This window comes from Antrostomus carolinensis, unplaced genomic scaffold (genome assembly GCF_000700745.2).
Source record: "Antrostomus carolinensis isolate BGI_N321 unplaced genomic scaffold, ASM70074v2 scaffold2758, whole genome shotgun sequence".
Classification (NCBI taxonomy): domain Eukaryota; kingdom Metazoa; phylum Chordata; class Aves; order Caprimulgiformes; family Caprimulgidae; genus Antrostomus; species Antrostomus carolinensis.
Window position 1 is genome coordinate 66507 of NW_010333535.1, and position 14144 is coordinate 80650.

Genomic DNA, 14144 nt, shown 5'->3' on the forward strand with positions numbered 1-14144 from the left:
ACAAGTCATCCTGCCCTTTCCAGAACATGAGGACAAACATGCACACTACTTACATTCCTCTGTAAGACCTAGATACTGAGAAATCCCTGAATTAAACCTGGCATATTATTTCAGGCATAAAAATAAATGTAGGTGAAGCTACAAGGTAAAAATCACCCCTTGGGAAAAAACTGCCCACACTGTAAACAAGAATAAGTGTTGTAATATCTCTGAGTATCATGGCGCTGGGAATTCCCTCCGCAAGCCTCTGATTTTCACCATATATTGATTTTTATCATAAGCTGTTCTAAAATTAGAAAAGGCCACGATCTGACAAGTATCCTTTCTGTTTAGTCCTAGCAGATGGAAACCATGAGGTGCTTTCTCAGCTTGAAACTGTTCCAAAACCTGAGGCACTAATCTGGCATATTAAAACAAATTTATATAAAAAGTCTCGTGTCTTTACATCATGCAACATAATTTATGGCATGCTGGGCAGTGACAGCTTAAGTTATGAAAATGCTGTATCACACAGCAGATCAGAGCTGGCTTTATAGCAGGTCTCATGAATTCCTTCGTCCAGAAAGAATAAATTTTGTGTGGGAGCATTCTGCTTAACACCCCTGCAGAGCAATAGATTAAAACTAGATTTCAGCATTTACTTCTTGCTCAACAATAAATCAGGAATTAGAATTAATAATGGCAGTTATCCATCAACAGCAATGAAATTGCAGATGAGCAGGAGTAGTTTTATGGACAAAAGGAGCTCCTTTTTAAATTATTATTAAAGAAAACCTATTCTCTTCTATTTCAAATGTTTTTAGGCTCTGAATAGAGAGTGATTAGATCCATGCAGGTCATCAACACGGTTAAGGAAGATGCATTTGAAGTAACACCTCTCCAGACTGCAGAATGTTTTTCTGAAACTCTAGCAGTGGGCTTGATCCCAGGTGCAGCACATTCACATTGCAAACCCCTCTTGACAGAAGACCTGGAAGGGATGTCTACCACAGCCTGCAGGATTCTGCCCCTCGGTTCATCGTTGTATTTGCTGGGCAATTGAAAGCTTTACGGAACTCTTCAAAGTTGCTCATAGCACCGATAACTCTGCAAAGAGAAAAGTGATCAACATGCAGGTTGTCTTCTGTTAAACACTACAAGCCTGTAAGTGCTTCAGTGTGTTCACTTCAGGTTGAATTTTCAGGCTTTCCATGTCATTTTTCCACAAATAAAACCAAAAAGGTTCAGGAGAAGCACTCCTATTTGAAGTTGATGTGAAGACAATCTTGTTTCATACAGCGCTTTGAGAAAAGCATCTTACTTTGCTAGAAAATTAATGAAAACCAATTGCATTTTGTGACTACTATGTCATTTAAAAAAATTTTCTAAACTGAGCCTTGGCAGCAAAGTTGGGGGATCAGTGGTAACCTTGCACAGTGGAATCCTTCTTCCAGCACCTGCCAAACTGCTGTGATCCAGCAGGCAGAAACATGTGAACACACACTATGGTTGTGCTGGAAGTAGTTTGATTTGGCTCTTGACAGCCAGATTTTTGTAACAGCCCCCCCTGCCCAACCAGGTACACCCACACAAACTCTGGCTCCCTGGGACTTTGTAGCCTGATGCTGGGGGACAGGCAGAGCCTCTTATCGGCCAGCTCAGCCTTACACCTCTGAGCATCTTAGCTCCTCTGATTTTTTGGAAATACATCTTCTGAGGTTTCTGCCTGCTCCCAAGCTCTATTACTTGCACCACAGATGGTGTGATACTGAAAGAGCAGCACATCCCTACCTCACACAAACTAGACATTTTGTCTGTATCCCAGACTGGCACCTTCAGGCACAAGGGAAGAGCTTGCTCTTTGTATGCAGTCATCCTTGGCTCCTGCTTTCATGTCCATATTATTTCATGCTGTCAGAAATTATTATTTTACCATTGCTGGATTGGGATTGTGTTGTTTGTTGATTTTTCCTGTGATTTAAGCATTTTCGGATTTACTAACCTGAAATTTGCAATGGTACTAAAGTAAACAGCATCCTGAGTTAAAAACAGAGAAGTATCTACTGAGATATTAATTTTATGCCTTTCCAATCTCTTTGCTATGCAATGGGAAAGCATTTTTCTCCATTGCAGACAATCAGCTTCTCAGTGTAGCTCAGCATGGTAGAAAAGATCCTTATTACACTGATTACACTTTCTGTGGGTAAGAAAATTTGCAGTCAGCTGGCACAAAAATGTCTAAAGGCCAGTTTTGTAGGGAGAATTACAAAATGAGGTTAGGCTTCAAATAATATATACAGATTTACTGTAAAAACATTGCAAATACATATTCAGGGCCTGGAACAGCAAGAGCTGGTCATGCAGAACTGCAGCTGTAGTTGGTTGGAGTTCTGCCTGCCATGCCAGGGATTTCACTCTGAAACTGACATTCAAAAATAGAAAGGACACATGCTAATAATGAAAATGTGCCAATTAAAAATAAATAAAACCAGAATCCAGACAGTGAAAGATCTTTATGTGTCCATGCACATGGCTTTTCTACCCAAGGTTTGATATTGCCACACATTAACTGGAATCAAATTACAGAGCACTGGAACAGGCTGCCCAGGGAGGTTGTGGAGTCTCCTTCTCTGGAGACATTCAAGACCCGCCTGGACGCCTTCCTGTGTAAAATTGTTTAGGTTCCTGCTCCAGCAGGGGGATTGGACTAGATGATCTTTCGAGGTCCCTTCCAATCCCCAACATTCTGTGATTCTGTGATTCAAATTGGGCTGTCTGGATTTCATCCCATCGAACTACAGTAGAGACATCTATCTTCCCCTGAACAGGTCTCCCTGGACTCCCTTGGCAGTCAATAGAAAGATGTACTTGCAGAGTCTAAGTTATCCAAATTTATTACTTACAGAAGGATGATATAGATATAGATACATACATACACTTTCAAAATGCCCATTCTTTTTTGACTGTGAAGAGAGCCTGGACTGACTAGCCCACATGCACACACCTATGCTCAGGATACATGTTACTCATTTCTATCATCCTTTATAATTACTTTTTATAACTACTTTAAAAAGGGCTGCTTGGGCTTTTTGGATAGCAAGAGCTGTCAATGTTGAAAATAGCTGTACTGCTGTTGTAGTGGTCTTGGGACATAAATGAAGCAAAGTTGGGGGAAACAGATAATATAATTTGTTAACCCATTTGATATGATTTGCAAAAAGACACAAGCACTGCAGTTTCTCTTGAGGTCTGAAACAGAAGCCTGTTCTGAGTATCTCACATAAAAATCAAGAAAAAGTTTTGTCTGTATTTTCTAGATCCCAAATTCATCTAATCTTCTCTGGAATTTTCCTTCTTAGCCTGATTCCTTCATGAGTTTTCCTCATGAATGCTCTGTCCCCAGGCTTCCCTGTATATTTTGTGATTTGAACCAGCTAATGGGAATATAGTTATGTAATGATTCAGAATATAGAAATACACACATACGTAAATAAATCTGAGAATTTTAAATGGTAACAGATGGTTATTTTACCAAAATCTTAACAAGGGTAGGAATTATTAAAAAAAAAAAAAAAAAAAAATCACTCTGTAGGGAGAAGATCAGCCTAATTCTCCTGCTCCCACTGTCATGATATATTTTCAATTGTTAAAAGGCATGCAGATTTGCATACTGCACTAGTTTTACCCTAGATAGCTGGTGTAACAGGTATTGCAATGGTACAGTAGTGCAGGTTTCAATGCAGAGTATAGAAGTCTACCAAGACCAAGCATACACATCTGCAATGCTAGCTTATATGAAATTTGTGTCATCATGTTTCCACTTCCATTATTTCTTAATCCATTCTGGTTACAAGTAGCCCAAGGTGTGTTATACATGCCACATTTATATCTACAAGCTTTGGTGTGGCTGTGTTGAAGGAATATGTCAGAGTACCTATGAAGCAACCTCACAACTCCCCTGTGAAGACAGTGTTGCTATTTTGACTTTACCAAGAGATAAATGAGGCAAAGGGTGCTCATCACCTAAATTTAGCTGTGGAGAAGGTGGGATCCCAGCTCCCTCTTTAGTCAACAGAAAGAGGTAGGAATATCCAGAAGACAAGTAATCCTGTGTATTGGAGATACTTCCATTATGAATCAGGTTGTGGAGTTAACATCCTTTTCCCAAATACAACCTAATATAGCACTTGACTAAGGACAAACATACAATTCTTAGTTAAGTAAATACAACTGACATGAATCCCAACAGAAAAAAAACTTGCTCTTGGTCACACAAACTCTGTGGAGAAGAAGAGAAATAAACTTTGGCTTCCTATTTCTTATGAAGTCTTTAAACCTTCCTCCTTTTCTAGCTTTTCCTTCTTGAGGTTCAGGGGTGTCTGTGGTTAGGAGAGCCTGTAGGAGGCCTTTTGGGCAAGGATACACTGTTACAGCTGGACTACCACAGCTCCCTCAAGCAAAGTGTCTCTTGGAGGGCAATGAGGAGTTGAATCTTGAACTGAACTTACAGGGCATGTTTTGCTTTGCATTATCAATGCAATTGGAAGTACTCACTTTAAGCTTTTAATGAACTCAGGTAGATTAAATCAAGGACCCTCCTAATATTAGTTGTTTTCTAAAGTAGAATTGCACAGAAAAAAGTGATAGATTAGACATTTTAGATACTCAAGTTATGGTTATAGAACATGACAGGGATCAGAGTGTGTTCTGGTTCAACTGCTTTTGAAGGTAGATACAAGAAGAGCCTTTTTACAGAAGAGCCTTTGTAATAGTATAAGATAAGCTAATAAAAACAGTTCAATTTCAATCTAAGCCAAGAGTACAGTTCAATTTTGTGTTTGTTCTTAAACCCCTCTTAACATGCTAAATTTCTGCACTTGTGTGCTGCAATAATTTTTATTCTGTGTGTATATTGAGTAAATACATTTGCACTACCGGAACTGAGGAGGGCTGTGAGCTCCAACGTGTATTTGCTCTCTCGCAGATTCTGGTCTAAAGGAATTGCATCTTACCTAATAAAAGATAAAAAGCAGAAATAGGCATGTTATGTGGGATGACTTTGGAAGTAGAATCTAATTTCACTGTTCTTAAGATGCCTATGACTTACAGAATGCACAAAATGGAAAGACACCACAAACTGCTATTTTGTGTCAACTTTACTAAAATGTAGTTTTCTGTTGGTATATTCCCTTGTTTTTCAAATCCCTTAATGGATCCAGTCTCCACCCACTGTTATTCTCCACTCACTCATTCCCATCATCTAATCATAGTCACTTTGCTAGTTCTTATTTGAGGTTCTCTATAATGGTAGGCGGCTTTTCAGCTTGTGCTGCAGCATCTGACACCTCAATAATTACCAAGCACACTTCTTTGGTCTTAAAGCTATGTAATGTGTATAAAAGGTACACATAGTGATGCTTATTATCCCTAGAATTGCAGCGATATTACCTGACACATTTGTTCCATGTTGGAAAGTCAGTTTCTTTTGAAATGACACATTTTTTCAGGTTTCTATCATTAGTCCCCAATTCACTATTCGTAATGTAATACTTGACCTAAGTGTAACTAACCACAAAACAGGCTAGGGAGAATACTTTCACAACTGAATAATCTCTCTTATGCTGTATCCATTGCATTAAAAAATCTAATTTAAGCAGACCCTGTCTTACCTAAGCCTCCATGTTGAATGTTTCCTATTGACAAAATCCTTTAAGCTAGACTGCCCATAGGGTATGTGGACTTCAGTGCAATTTTGTGTGGCTGAAGACAAACAGCCCTGGCAGTTTGAATGAGTGTGAATGTCTTGAGCTCTGTGGAAACAGGCTGAGCTCAAGGGTACCTGGCATATACTACTCTAACTGCTCATTAACGAATTGTGGTGGTACATTTGCAACAGGAGTCTGTGGTGGAAGCAGTCAGAAACTGCTGCATGTGGCAAGCACCAGAAAACTGGGAATCCAAAATGGAAAGAGGTTAAGGAGTGAATACGTGGAAGAAGACCTTTGCAGCGGAGGGAAGCAGTAAGTGGAAAGAAAGCTTCTGTGACAACACTGTGCAAAACCAAGAATAATTTCGGCAGTTCTAGCACCATGGATAGATAGATGAGGATGAAGAGAGAAAGAAAATAAATAATAGTCCTGGGAGAGTAAATCTCTACTTATACCCTGAAAAGTCTGGGTTTGGCTGGTGTAGATTGTTGAAACAAAGCAGTCTTATCTCTGTGCTGTATACTGTGCAGGTTAACAGATGGGGACTCAAAACACATTTGTACTACTCACATGGGCATAACTCAGAAAGAAAAGCTGGTTGTGTGTGAACTCAAGGCCTGGCAGCAATGGCTCTTCTTCTCCTCCCCTCTTTTCTGCAATCCATCTCCTGTATGCCTGATAAGAAAGAGTTACTGAGTGCCTTTCAGCCACTTGGAGCCTAACTATGACTTTTTTTTTTTAAATAATACTATGTTTCAGATATTTTCTTTATCTACTTACCCTGAAAGCCTCTCGCAAACCTCCGTTATCTGCAATGTTTTCTGCCAAAGTCCTCTTGCCTTTCACCTAGCAGAATGAAAGAACATCAGTCATTTGACCTGTTTCTGAACTTCCTTCTTGATCAACTTCAAGAAACTGGGGAAAAAATAAAACAAGGCGAGAACGATCTCAGCCAATTTCAACTATCATATCTCTTGTTAAGAAAACTGGGTTCCAATGTGAAAACTGTCAGTAAACAATTCTCCATGATGAGTTATCCTGGCTCTGGTCCTAGATCTCTATAGCACAAAATGTAATAGATAAAATGCACTCAAGAATCCAATCCCTGATCTTTGATCTGAGCATCAATAATTTTCCCCTGAAGGCTGTTTTTCTCTGGTTACATGTGAGATCCAATAGCCCCTTTCTTAAACTTTTAGCTGAAAGGTTATAATTGTTTCTCTACATAAATCTTTATATACTACTGGAACACTAAAATAACTTTTAAGTCATAATCTAAAACAGTGTAATTAAAAATAACTGTCAGAGACAGAATTGAAATTGATAGTACATTCAGTGCTCTAAAAATAACTGCAAAGGAGATGCATGTTGCTTTTCCCCAGTATTGATTCCAAGAACAAGAGCAACAGCAAGAAGAACATATTGCAAGAAGCAGCGCTATCTAAACTTTCTGAAAAAGCCAGTCTCCTGGTATTATCAAGTGTATAATGATCTATTATGAAGAAATCCTCCTTTCTGCAAGTGCAGCATTATCTCTGATCATCCAGCCTCCTGGGGTCTTAGTGTTACCAACCTGTATTTGTAATTAAGCAGTTTTACTCTTTACTATGCCTCCAATGAGCAAAGTAATTGAGCACAGTTTTGAGCAGAGCTCTGAAGGTCAATGCTATCCTGCAAATCCTCTGATGACAGGCTCTCCCATGCCGCAGGGATGATTATAGGGGGGCTGGGGTCTGGACTCACCTCAGTTTCAGGATGGCAAAAGAGGGGAAAATGGGGTAAAATAGGTAAAAGGATGTAGGGGATACCTAGGTACATGCGCCCAACTCCACTACTCAGTGCAGTTGAGCACCCAGATTGGACTCAAGGCATCTTGCTTGGTGTCTTGGGTCCAGTATTACTCCCAAGGGTGTAACGAAGGCAAAATGGGAGCAGCGGAGGAAAGTGCACCCTGTTCCTGCCAGCCCTCCCTACCCTCAGGAAGTACGAGAGAGTTTTTTAGAAGAAAAGGTGCTGGGACACCAGGGAACATGCACACACATCAGCTAATGTTTTTTTCTCGCCTACCTACTCATATATTTTTCTTGCAGTGGGCTTGAGAAGTAGACTGATTTAGAGCATAAGATGAGAGCAACCTAGCAGTGGCACTCAGGCAAAGGGGCATTTTAATAAGTGGAAGAAGTCTTTCCACCAATCTCAGGCAGCTCTGGGTCATGTATCTGAGACTACTCTGTGCAGACAGTTTGTGACAGGGCTCAGGGACCATGATAAACTCTTTATTTAATCAGATTACTTTACATGATTACTGTACTCTGAAGCTATTTCTATATCCACTTTTTCTTTCATTACACTTCTTTTCTGGAGACACTTTTATTGTAAACTGGATGAGAAGTAAGAAGAGTAAATACGTTTCTTGATCCAGGCAAAATATTCATACAGAGTTAAAAAACTGGCAGAATGTACAATATTGATGCAAATGACAGGCAAAAAATAAGCTCTGCATATATAGCTCTTCATACAGAAGCTATAAAATACAGCAGAAAATATTAAGATTCTTCCTCTATCCTCTAAAAAGTGCTTTAGGTTATCCCGCAGAAATAAGAGGAAAAAACCTTACAGATGACAAGGCTGTGGGTAACAGGATCTCTCTAGTAAGCTCATCCGCCAGCTTCAAAGGCACTGGAGCGGAAAATTGAGATCTACTGCATCTCAAAAGACACCATAGAAGGTAAAGTGGATGGCTGAACCAATGGCAGGAACATAGGAAGGGCTCAGTCACATCCTTGGAGAAGGTTTTAATGACCTTCTTTATGGGCCATTTTTGTATTGCCTACAGATATGAAGGAATGATCCTGAGAATTTTTATTTAGAAATTAGCTTACATGAAGTACTTCAAGTCTGAGTTGTTGGAATTCAGACCAGACTGCAATATGGCCTTGTTATCCCTGAGACTAATAAAAACAGCTCAGGGGAAGTGTTAGAATTATTGCCAAACGTTCCATGCAAGCTTTCTATTTTTAAAAGACAAAGACGTAACTGCATTTCTGATTCTAAAATGTAAGTAGATGTGGTAGAATTGACTAGAGGGTGGGGTATGTGTTTTATCCTGAAAATTAAGATTAAAATCATGTCCCAGCCAACATTACTGGAATTTTAGCTATCGATTTCTGAAGGTCTGGGATTTATCCTATTTATCCTTCATTTTGGACACTTAGATAATGTGCACACTTTCAAGGAAGCCCATAGCCCTGATAGACAATGAAACAGAAACCATTCCCTTGCACTTGCTTTCTCAATCCTTTTCTATGAGTTACTGCTATCATACTCCTTTCATTTGAGATACAAATTGGGTCTGTGTGCACTTGTGGAAGAGATAGCAAGAGTTGAATGTGAAATAAAGTAGGGTGTATACTCCCATTTTATAGCTGTAATAAATAACAGGTGGAATTTCTAAAGGAATCTATAAAACAGTGGCTGCTCAGTTTTCATTACAGACCTCATCTTCAGAAGACACTTAACATGCTCACAGTAATTAGATCAGCCCTGATGAGTGGCTTCATCTTCTTCCTCTGATTCCAATATGATGTGATGGGGAAAAGCGGTTTAACCCTGCCACCAGGGTGTGGGTAGTGGCATTTGACTGGACTAATCAAATCTGACAGACAATTTTTATCACAATTATACACTTCAAAATAATTATTTCTATGAGAAATGAAGTTGGTAGTCTAATATCCCAATAAGTTGGGATTTATAAAAAGATAACTTTAAAAAAAACCAGCCCCAAACTCCTAATGTACCACTGCTTTCAATCACTGGTGTTTTACATACATGTAAGCCAGCTCTCTTCCAGTAGTAGTTGTTGTATTGATTAATCATGCATTTTGTTTTCTCTTTAAATTTTTCTTCAGAGTCAGTTGTCCACCAAGGGTCTAAATTTCCATCTTTGTCATATTTCCGACCTTAAAAAAGAAAGAAACAAAGAAAGAAAGAGAAAGAAAGAAAGAGAAAGAAAGAAAGAGAAAGAAAGAAAGAGAAAGAAAGAAAGAGAAAGAAAGAAAACAAATGTTTTTGGAGGAGAAAAACCCATACTTTTCCAGTTTTGGAATGTATAACCTGCACACAAACGAGAGGTGAATATACTCGTGTGTACAAACATGGCGTGTCTCGTGTCTACATTACTGCAACAAAAGACTGTATAAGACTTGACTGATGGACTTTTAGGAATTTTGGGTCATTGCACTGAAGACTAACTCCAGGCCCTCCACATCACATTGCAGGATGGAAAAAAAATCAGCCCACATTCATGTGCTGTAATATCCTCTGTAGCAGCATCTCTTCACCAAGCTATGCTCAAGTGAAGGTCAGATTCAGAAGCCAGGTTTATCAAATCAAACTATCCATGTAAACACATGATTATACTTGCTACACCATAACCTGTATGATATGGAAGTGCTAGGGCAGATGGGAGTTCTTGAAGAAACATTTCTCCACTCAGGAGTGTTTGTTCATGTAAAATGTTGTGGAGCAGTGCCAACAGGATACAAGGATTTAACTTTATTTTTTAACACATATTCAAAGTAATGCAACATCAGCAACCTAACTTTAGCTAGGCAGTGAGCTAGAAGCCTGCTTTTCCTTAAACTCCTTATGTTTTCAATGGAGAGAGGCTACTCTAGACAGCAGTCAGAGAGGGATGTCAGTCAGACACTGAGAATTGCTCTGTGGAGGATGAGGTCCATGTCTCTCTCTCTCCCTTCAACCCTCTCGTTCAGGAACTCCATTTTTAAAAAGCACTTTGCTGAGATAGCCAAAGTTAGATGGTGGTATTGCCCTACTCCACACCATTTTTCAGGACAGTTAGTTTGACATTTTCAGATAATTTCTTCTTTTCCTTCTAAAAAAAAAAAAGAAATAATTTTGCAATATGTTTTTCAGTTCCACTTTTGTTCCAGTATCGTATTTTAATCTTTGCATGTAAATGTCTTCTGAAAAATGTCGAAACTGAAATTAAAAATTTAAGTTTTTTTGGAAGTAATTTTTATCAATCAGAAGTTATCCCTTTTTCCTTCCCACTCCCCCCAGCCAGGATTTTCTGAATTTTTCTGTTGATTTAGTTTCCATTCAAAACAAACAGAAAGTGTCAAACTTGTGGTATTCCTAACCAAACAAAATCTGGTTCAGACAAGCAAGATTGTATGCAAATAAATAAAAAAAATACAACTTTATAATTTTCTTCACATTCAGCATTGTTAAAAATACCCAAAACAATAAAAAAGCCAAAGCATATACAAGTCATCTTTCTAATCTGTCAGCTGTGTGGAAAAAAAAAGTTATCAACATATGGACAAATACTTACCATTGCTATCAAATCCATGAGTAAACTCATGGCCAACGATTACTCCTATGGCACCATAGCTTAATGACCTATAACACAAAGAAGCACTTTCCTCAGAAATTGTCCACACTCATGAGCATCAAAGAACAGAATACCTCAGGAAAGATCATTTTTTATTTAAACTCGGGGCAGGGGCAGGAATGTGACTAAAAATCATACCTGCACAATTTTGACTTAAAGTTGTTGAAAGTCTGAATGTTATACTCTTATTGTTTAAAAGCAAACTTTAAGATAAAACTTTATAAACCATTGTGATGGTTCACTCTTCTAACCAAATCCCTTATTAGCATTGTATGAGCTCTAAAACATCTCCTTCAGCTGACTGCATTGTGCATATCCCAACTGAGAACAGGACAAAGTTATAGGTTAAATTATTCTCTTGGTGTCACCATGAAAAAAGAAGAGATCAAAGACTGAAATGGCTTCCCTAATGCCAGCTCCAGTCATTCTTCTGTGGCATGCAACAGACTTGCACATGATGAATTCTAGTTTGTAAAACATTAAACAGCTCTCCCTTTCATTTTAAAAAGGGAGGTCATACGATTTCCTTGCACCTGCACAGGAATAGGACATGATCTACAGTCAGATCTAATGCACTGGAGAAATGCAAAAGAAAGAAATATTTTGTATTCCTGATTGATAATTAATTGTAATTACCTCATTATATGCAAATAAACATGCACTTGGGAGAAAGAGGGATGAAAGACAGAAAGGTTCAGGGCTTTTTTGTATCAAATGCAGTGGACATTGGAGGGGCAAAGTGATCTACTAGATGTATCTTTCATCTGTTCAGTTGTTCTTTGTGAGTTTAATTATTTCCGTTATTGAGATACCACACTTCAAAGTAGCTTATAGTATTTCTAACACATTGTGTTGAAATAGGAGAAAGGCAGAGTTTTAAAGTAACATGTTATTACTGGACCTAATGATCCATAGCACATTAATTGTTCATCTCAGTCATGCCCAAAAAGTATTATATGATTTAATTCACCCTGCTCCCATGACAATTCTTCAGTTTATTCTTTTCTTTCCTGAAAGGTAATTTGCATGTGATAAAACCTTCCATACTGTTTTGGGTTTTTTCCCCCCCCCAAGTACTACTGCAAACCTTCACTAAAAAATGCTGGCTAAAATTATACATTTCAGAAATGGTAATATCATCCTTTTGTACAACAAATTTGTAATCTTGTGTAGCACAAAATAGTAATTAAACATACTAAATGTATGTTAGACTTGTTTCCCACATCTGAAGTAAAATGGTTATACAGGATCTTTTGCAGGTGGAGAAGCGCAAAAAGAATGGCACAAAATATGCAAAGAAGTCATGTAATCCCTGTTACTAAACACATTTTATTTTTCCCCTTAAGATTTTTGGTGACCACGGGTGGTAAGATCAAAGAACAGGCTGGTGCCCAGGCATTCCTAGGGTTTCCCCCAGCTCCAAAAGATAGGGTGAAGTTTGGGGTGAATTTTGGCCTTTGCTTTTGTGAATCCTCTTCAGCATTTTGTCCAGCTCAACAGCATTTTTGGCAGAAATGCTCCCAGCTCTGCTTATGCTATTCACTTCTGGGGCACAGCTGGACAGAGATGGAGGAGATTAGGTACAGCCCAGGAGGTACCATATTGGAGGGCAACTTTCTGAGACCAGGGAGGCTCAAAGGACTATAAGAAAGCTACCGACTCAGGTAGTTTGAAGTCTTTATTTCAATATATCTGGCATTTAAGACTTGTAAGTATGAAAGATGGTATTTGAATGGTATTCTATTTCATGTGCTGAGATGTTAAGTGATAACTTAGATTCCCTTGATGCAAACAGATGCAGCTGGTTTATAGTTGTGCTAGAACCGGACACTAAAACTCCACTAAACATTAAATATCTGCTAAATCAGTTTTTCAGCAAGTGCTGATGACTTTTTGATGATTTTTCTGTTACAGTGCCATGTACTGTTTCTTTTAAGCAGACAGAAAGCAGATCCAGAATATTTCAAGGACAAAAGCAATCTGTTGTCTGATATAAAAGAGCTACATTTGTTTACTAAATTTCATTTTGATACGTATTCAAGCAAAACCAATTTAAGCTAAGGTAACCTTTAAAGAAGATAAATGAGCAAAGTATAATTCTTTGAAAGAACCACAACTTTATCGCTACAGCAGAAGGTCAGGGTACAGAGGAATCTCTTCAGAAAGCAAAGCTGGAAAGAGGCCTGCAATAACCACAGCAGAAAATCAGTTCACCTTAACAAGAAAGGACTTTCTTCTATCCCCAATTACCACTTAGAAAGTCACTTGGCTCGTAAGAATTTTCTTTGAATGCCAATTCCTCTGTTTCTAAATTGAATGTGTCTCTCTACATATACTGCCAAATTTCCTGTTTACAAGGACACATCCAGATTGGAAGATGGCAAACCCAAGATGTTTTAAAAGTTTGATTTTTTTTTTTTTAAACAAAGATTTACTAAGGATATGTTTCACTAGTAACCAGCTTTATGGAATTGCAAAATAACTTTCAGAAATTGCTGTCAGAAACTTTTCATGGTCTTACCCTGCCCTAAAATAGAAGTTATTGAACAGCACAAAAGTAGTGATTTTTCAAAATTAAATATATGTGACCTATAATTAGTCTTACTCAACCACAGTAGCACATAGGCCTGCTCAGGTGATCACTTACGCACATGGAGATATTAACATGCATCTCAGCAGGCACAAGAAAAGGCCCACTGTTAATCTTCAATATTAGCAGAAAGTGAACAATAAACTGATAATAAATGGCTTCTCAGGGTATTCACTTCTGTTCAGGAAGTGTTAGTTACCTGATTTACAACTCCTTTTAATACCTGCCATGTGCACAGTGCTGCATCTGCATGCTATATCATTGAAACACTTCCACTCAGGTGCACTTAAGTAGCAATTCCTGTGAGAAATCAGTCATTGGTTTAAGACAACAGCAGCACCTACAGCTCCCAAGGGTAAGAAAAGTTATTGCACAAAGCAGCAGTTTTCAAAGTCTAGTTTTTCAGTACCAAAATCAGGATGCAGCAGGGAAGAACACACAATTCAAGGGT

General features: G+C 38.4%; 1 protein-coding gene across 1 annotated transcript in view; it reads right to left on the minus strand.

Annotated features, from left to right (window-relative positions):
- Positions 1–983: 983 nt before the first annotated feature.
- The window catches only part of LOC104529541 (phosphate-regulating neutral endopeptidase PHEX-like), a 50814-nt gene continuing 37653 nt past the window's right edge, over positions 984–14144 (minus strand). The window contains exons 6-11 of the mRNA XM_010173880.1: positions 11044–11111; positions 9516–9646; positions 6468–6533; positions 6258–6362; positions 4915–4991; positions 984–1086 (exon numbers count right to left, since the gene is read on the minus strand). Coding sequence (XP_010172182.1) covers positions 984–1086; positions 4915–4991; positions 6258–6362; positions 6468–6533; positions 9516–9646; positions 11044–11111 — 550 coding nt within the window. The remainder of the gene's footprint in view (positions 1087–4914; positions 4992–6257; positions 6363–6467; positions 6534–9515; positions 9647–11043; positions 11112–14144) is intronic.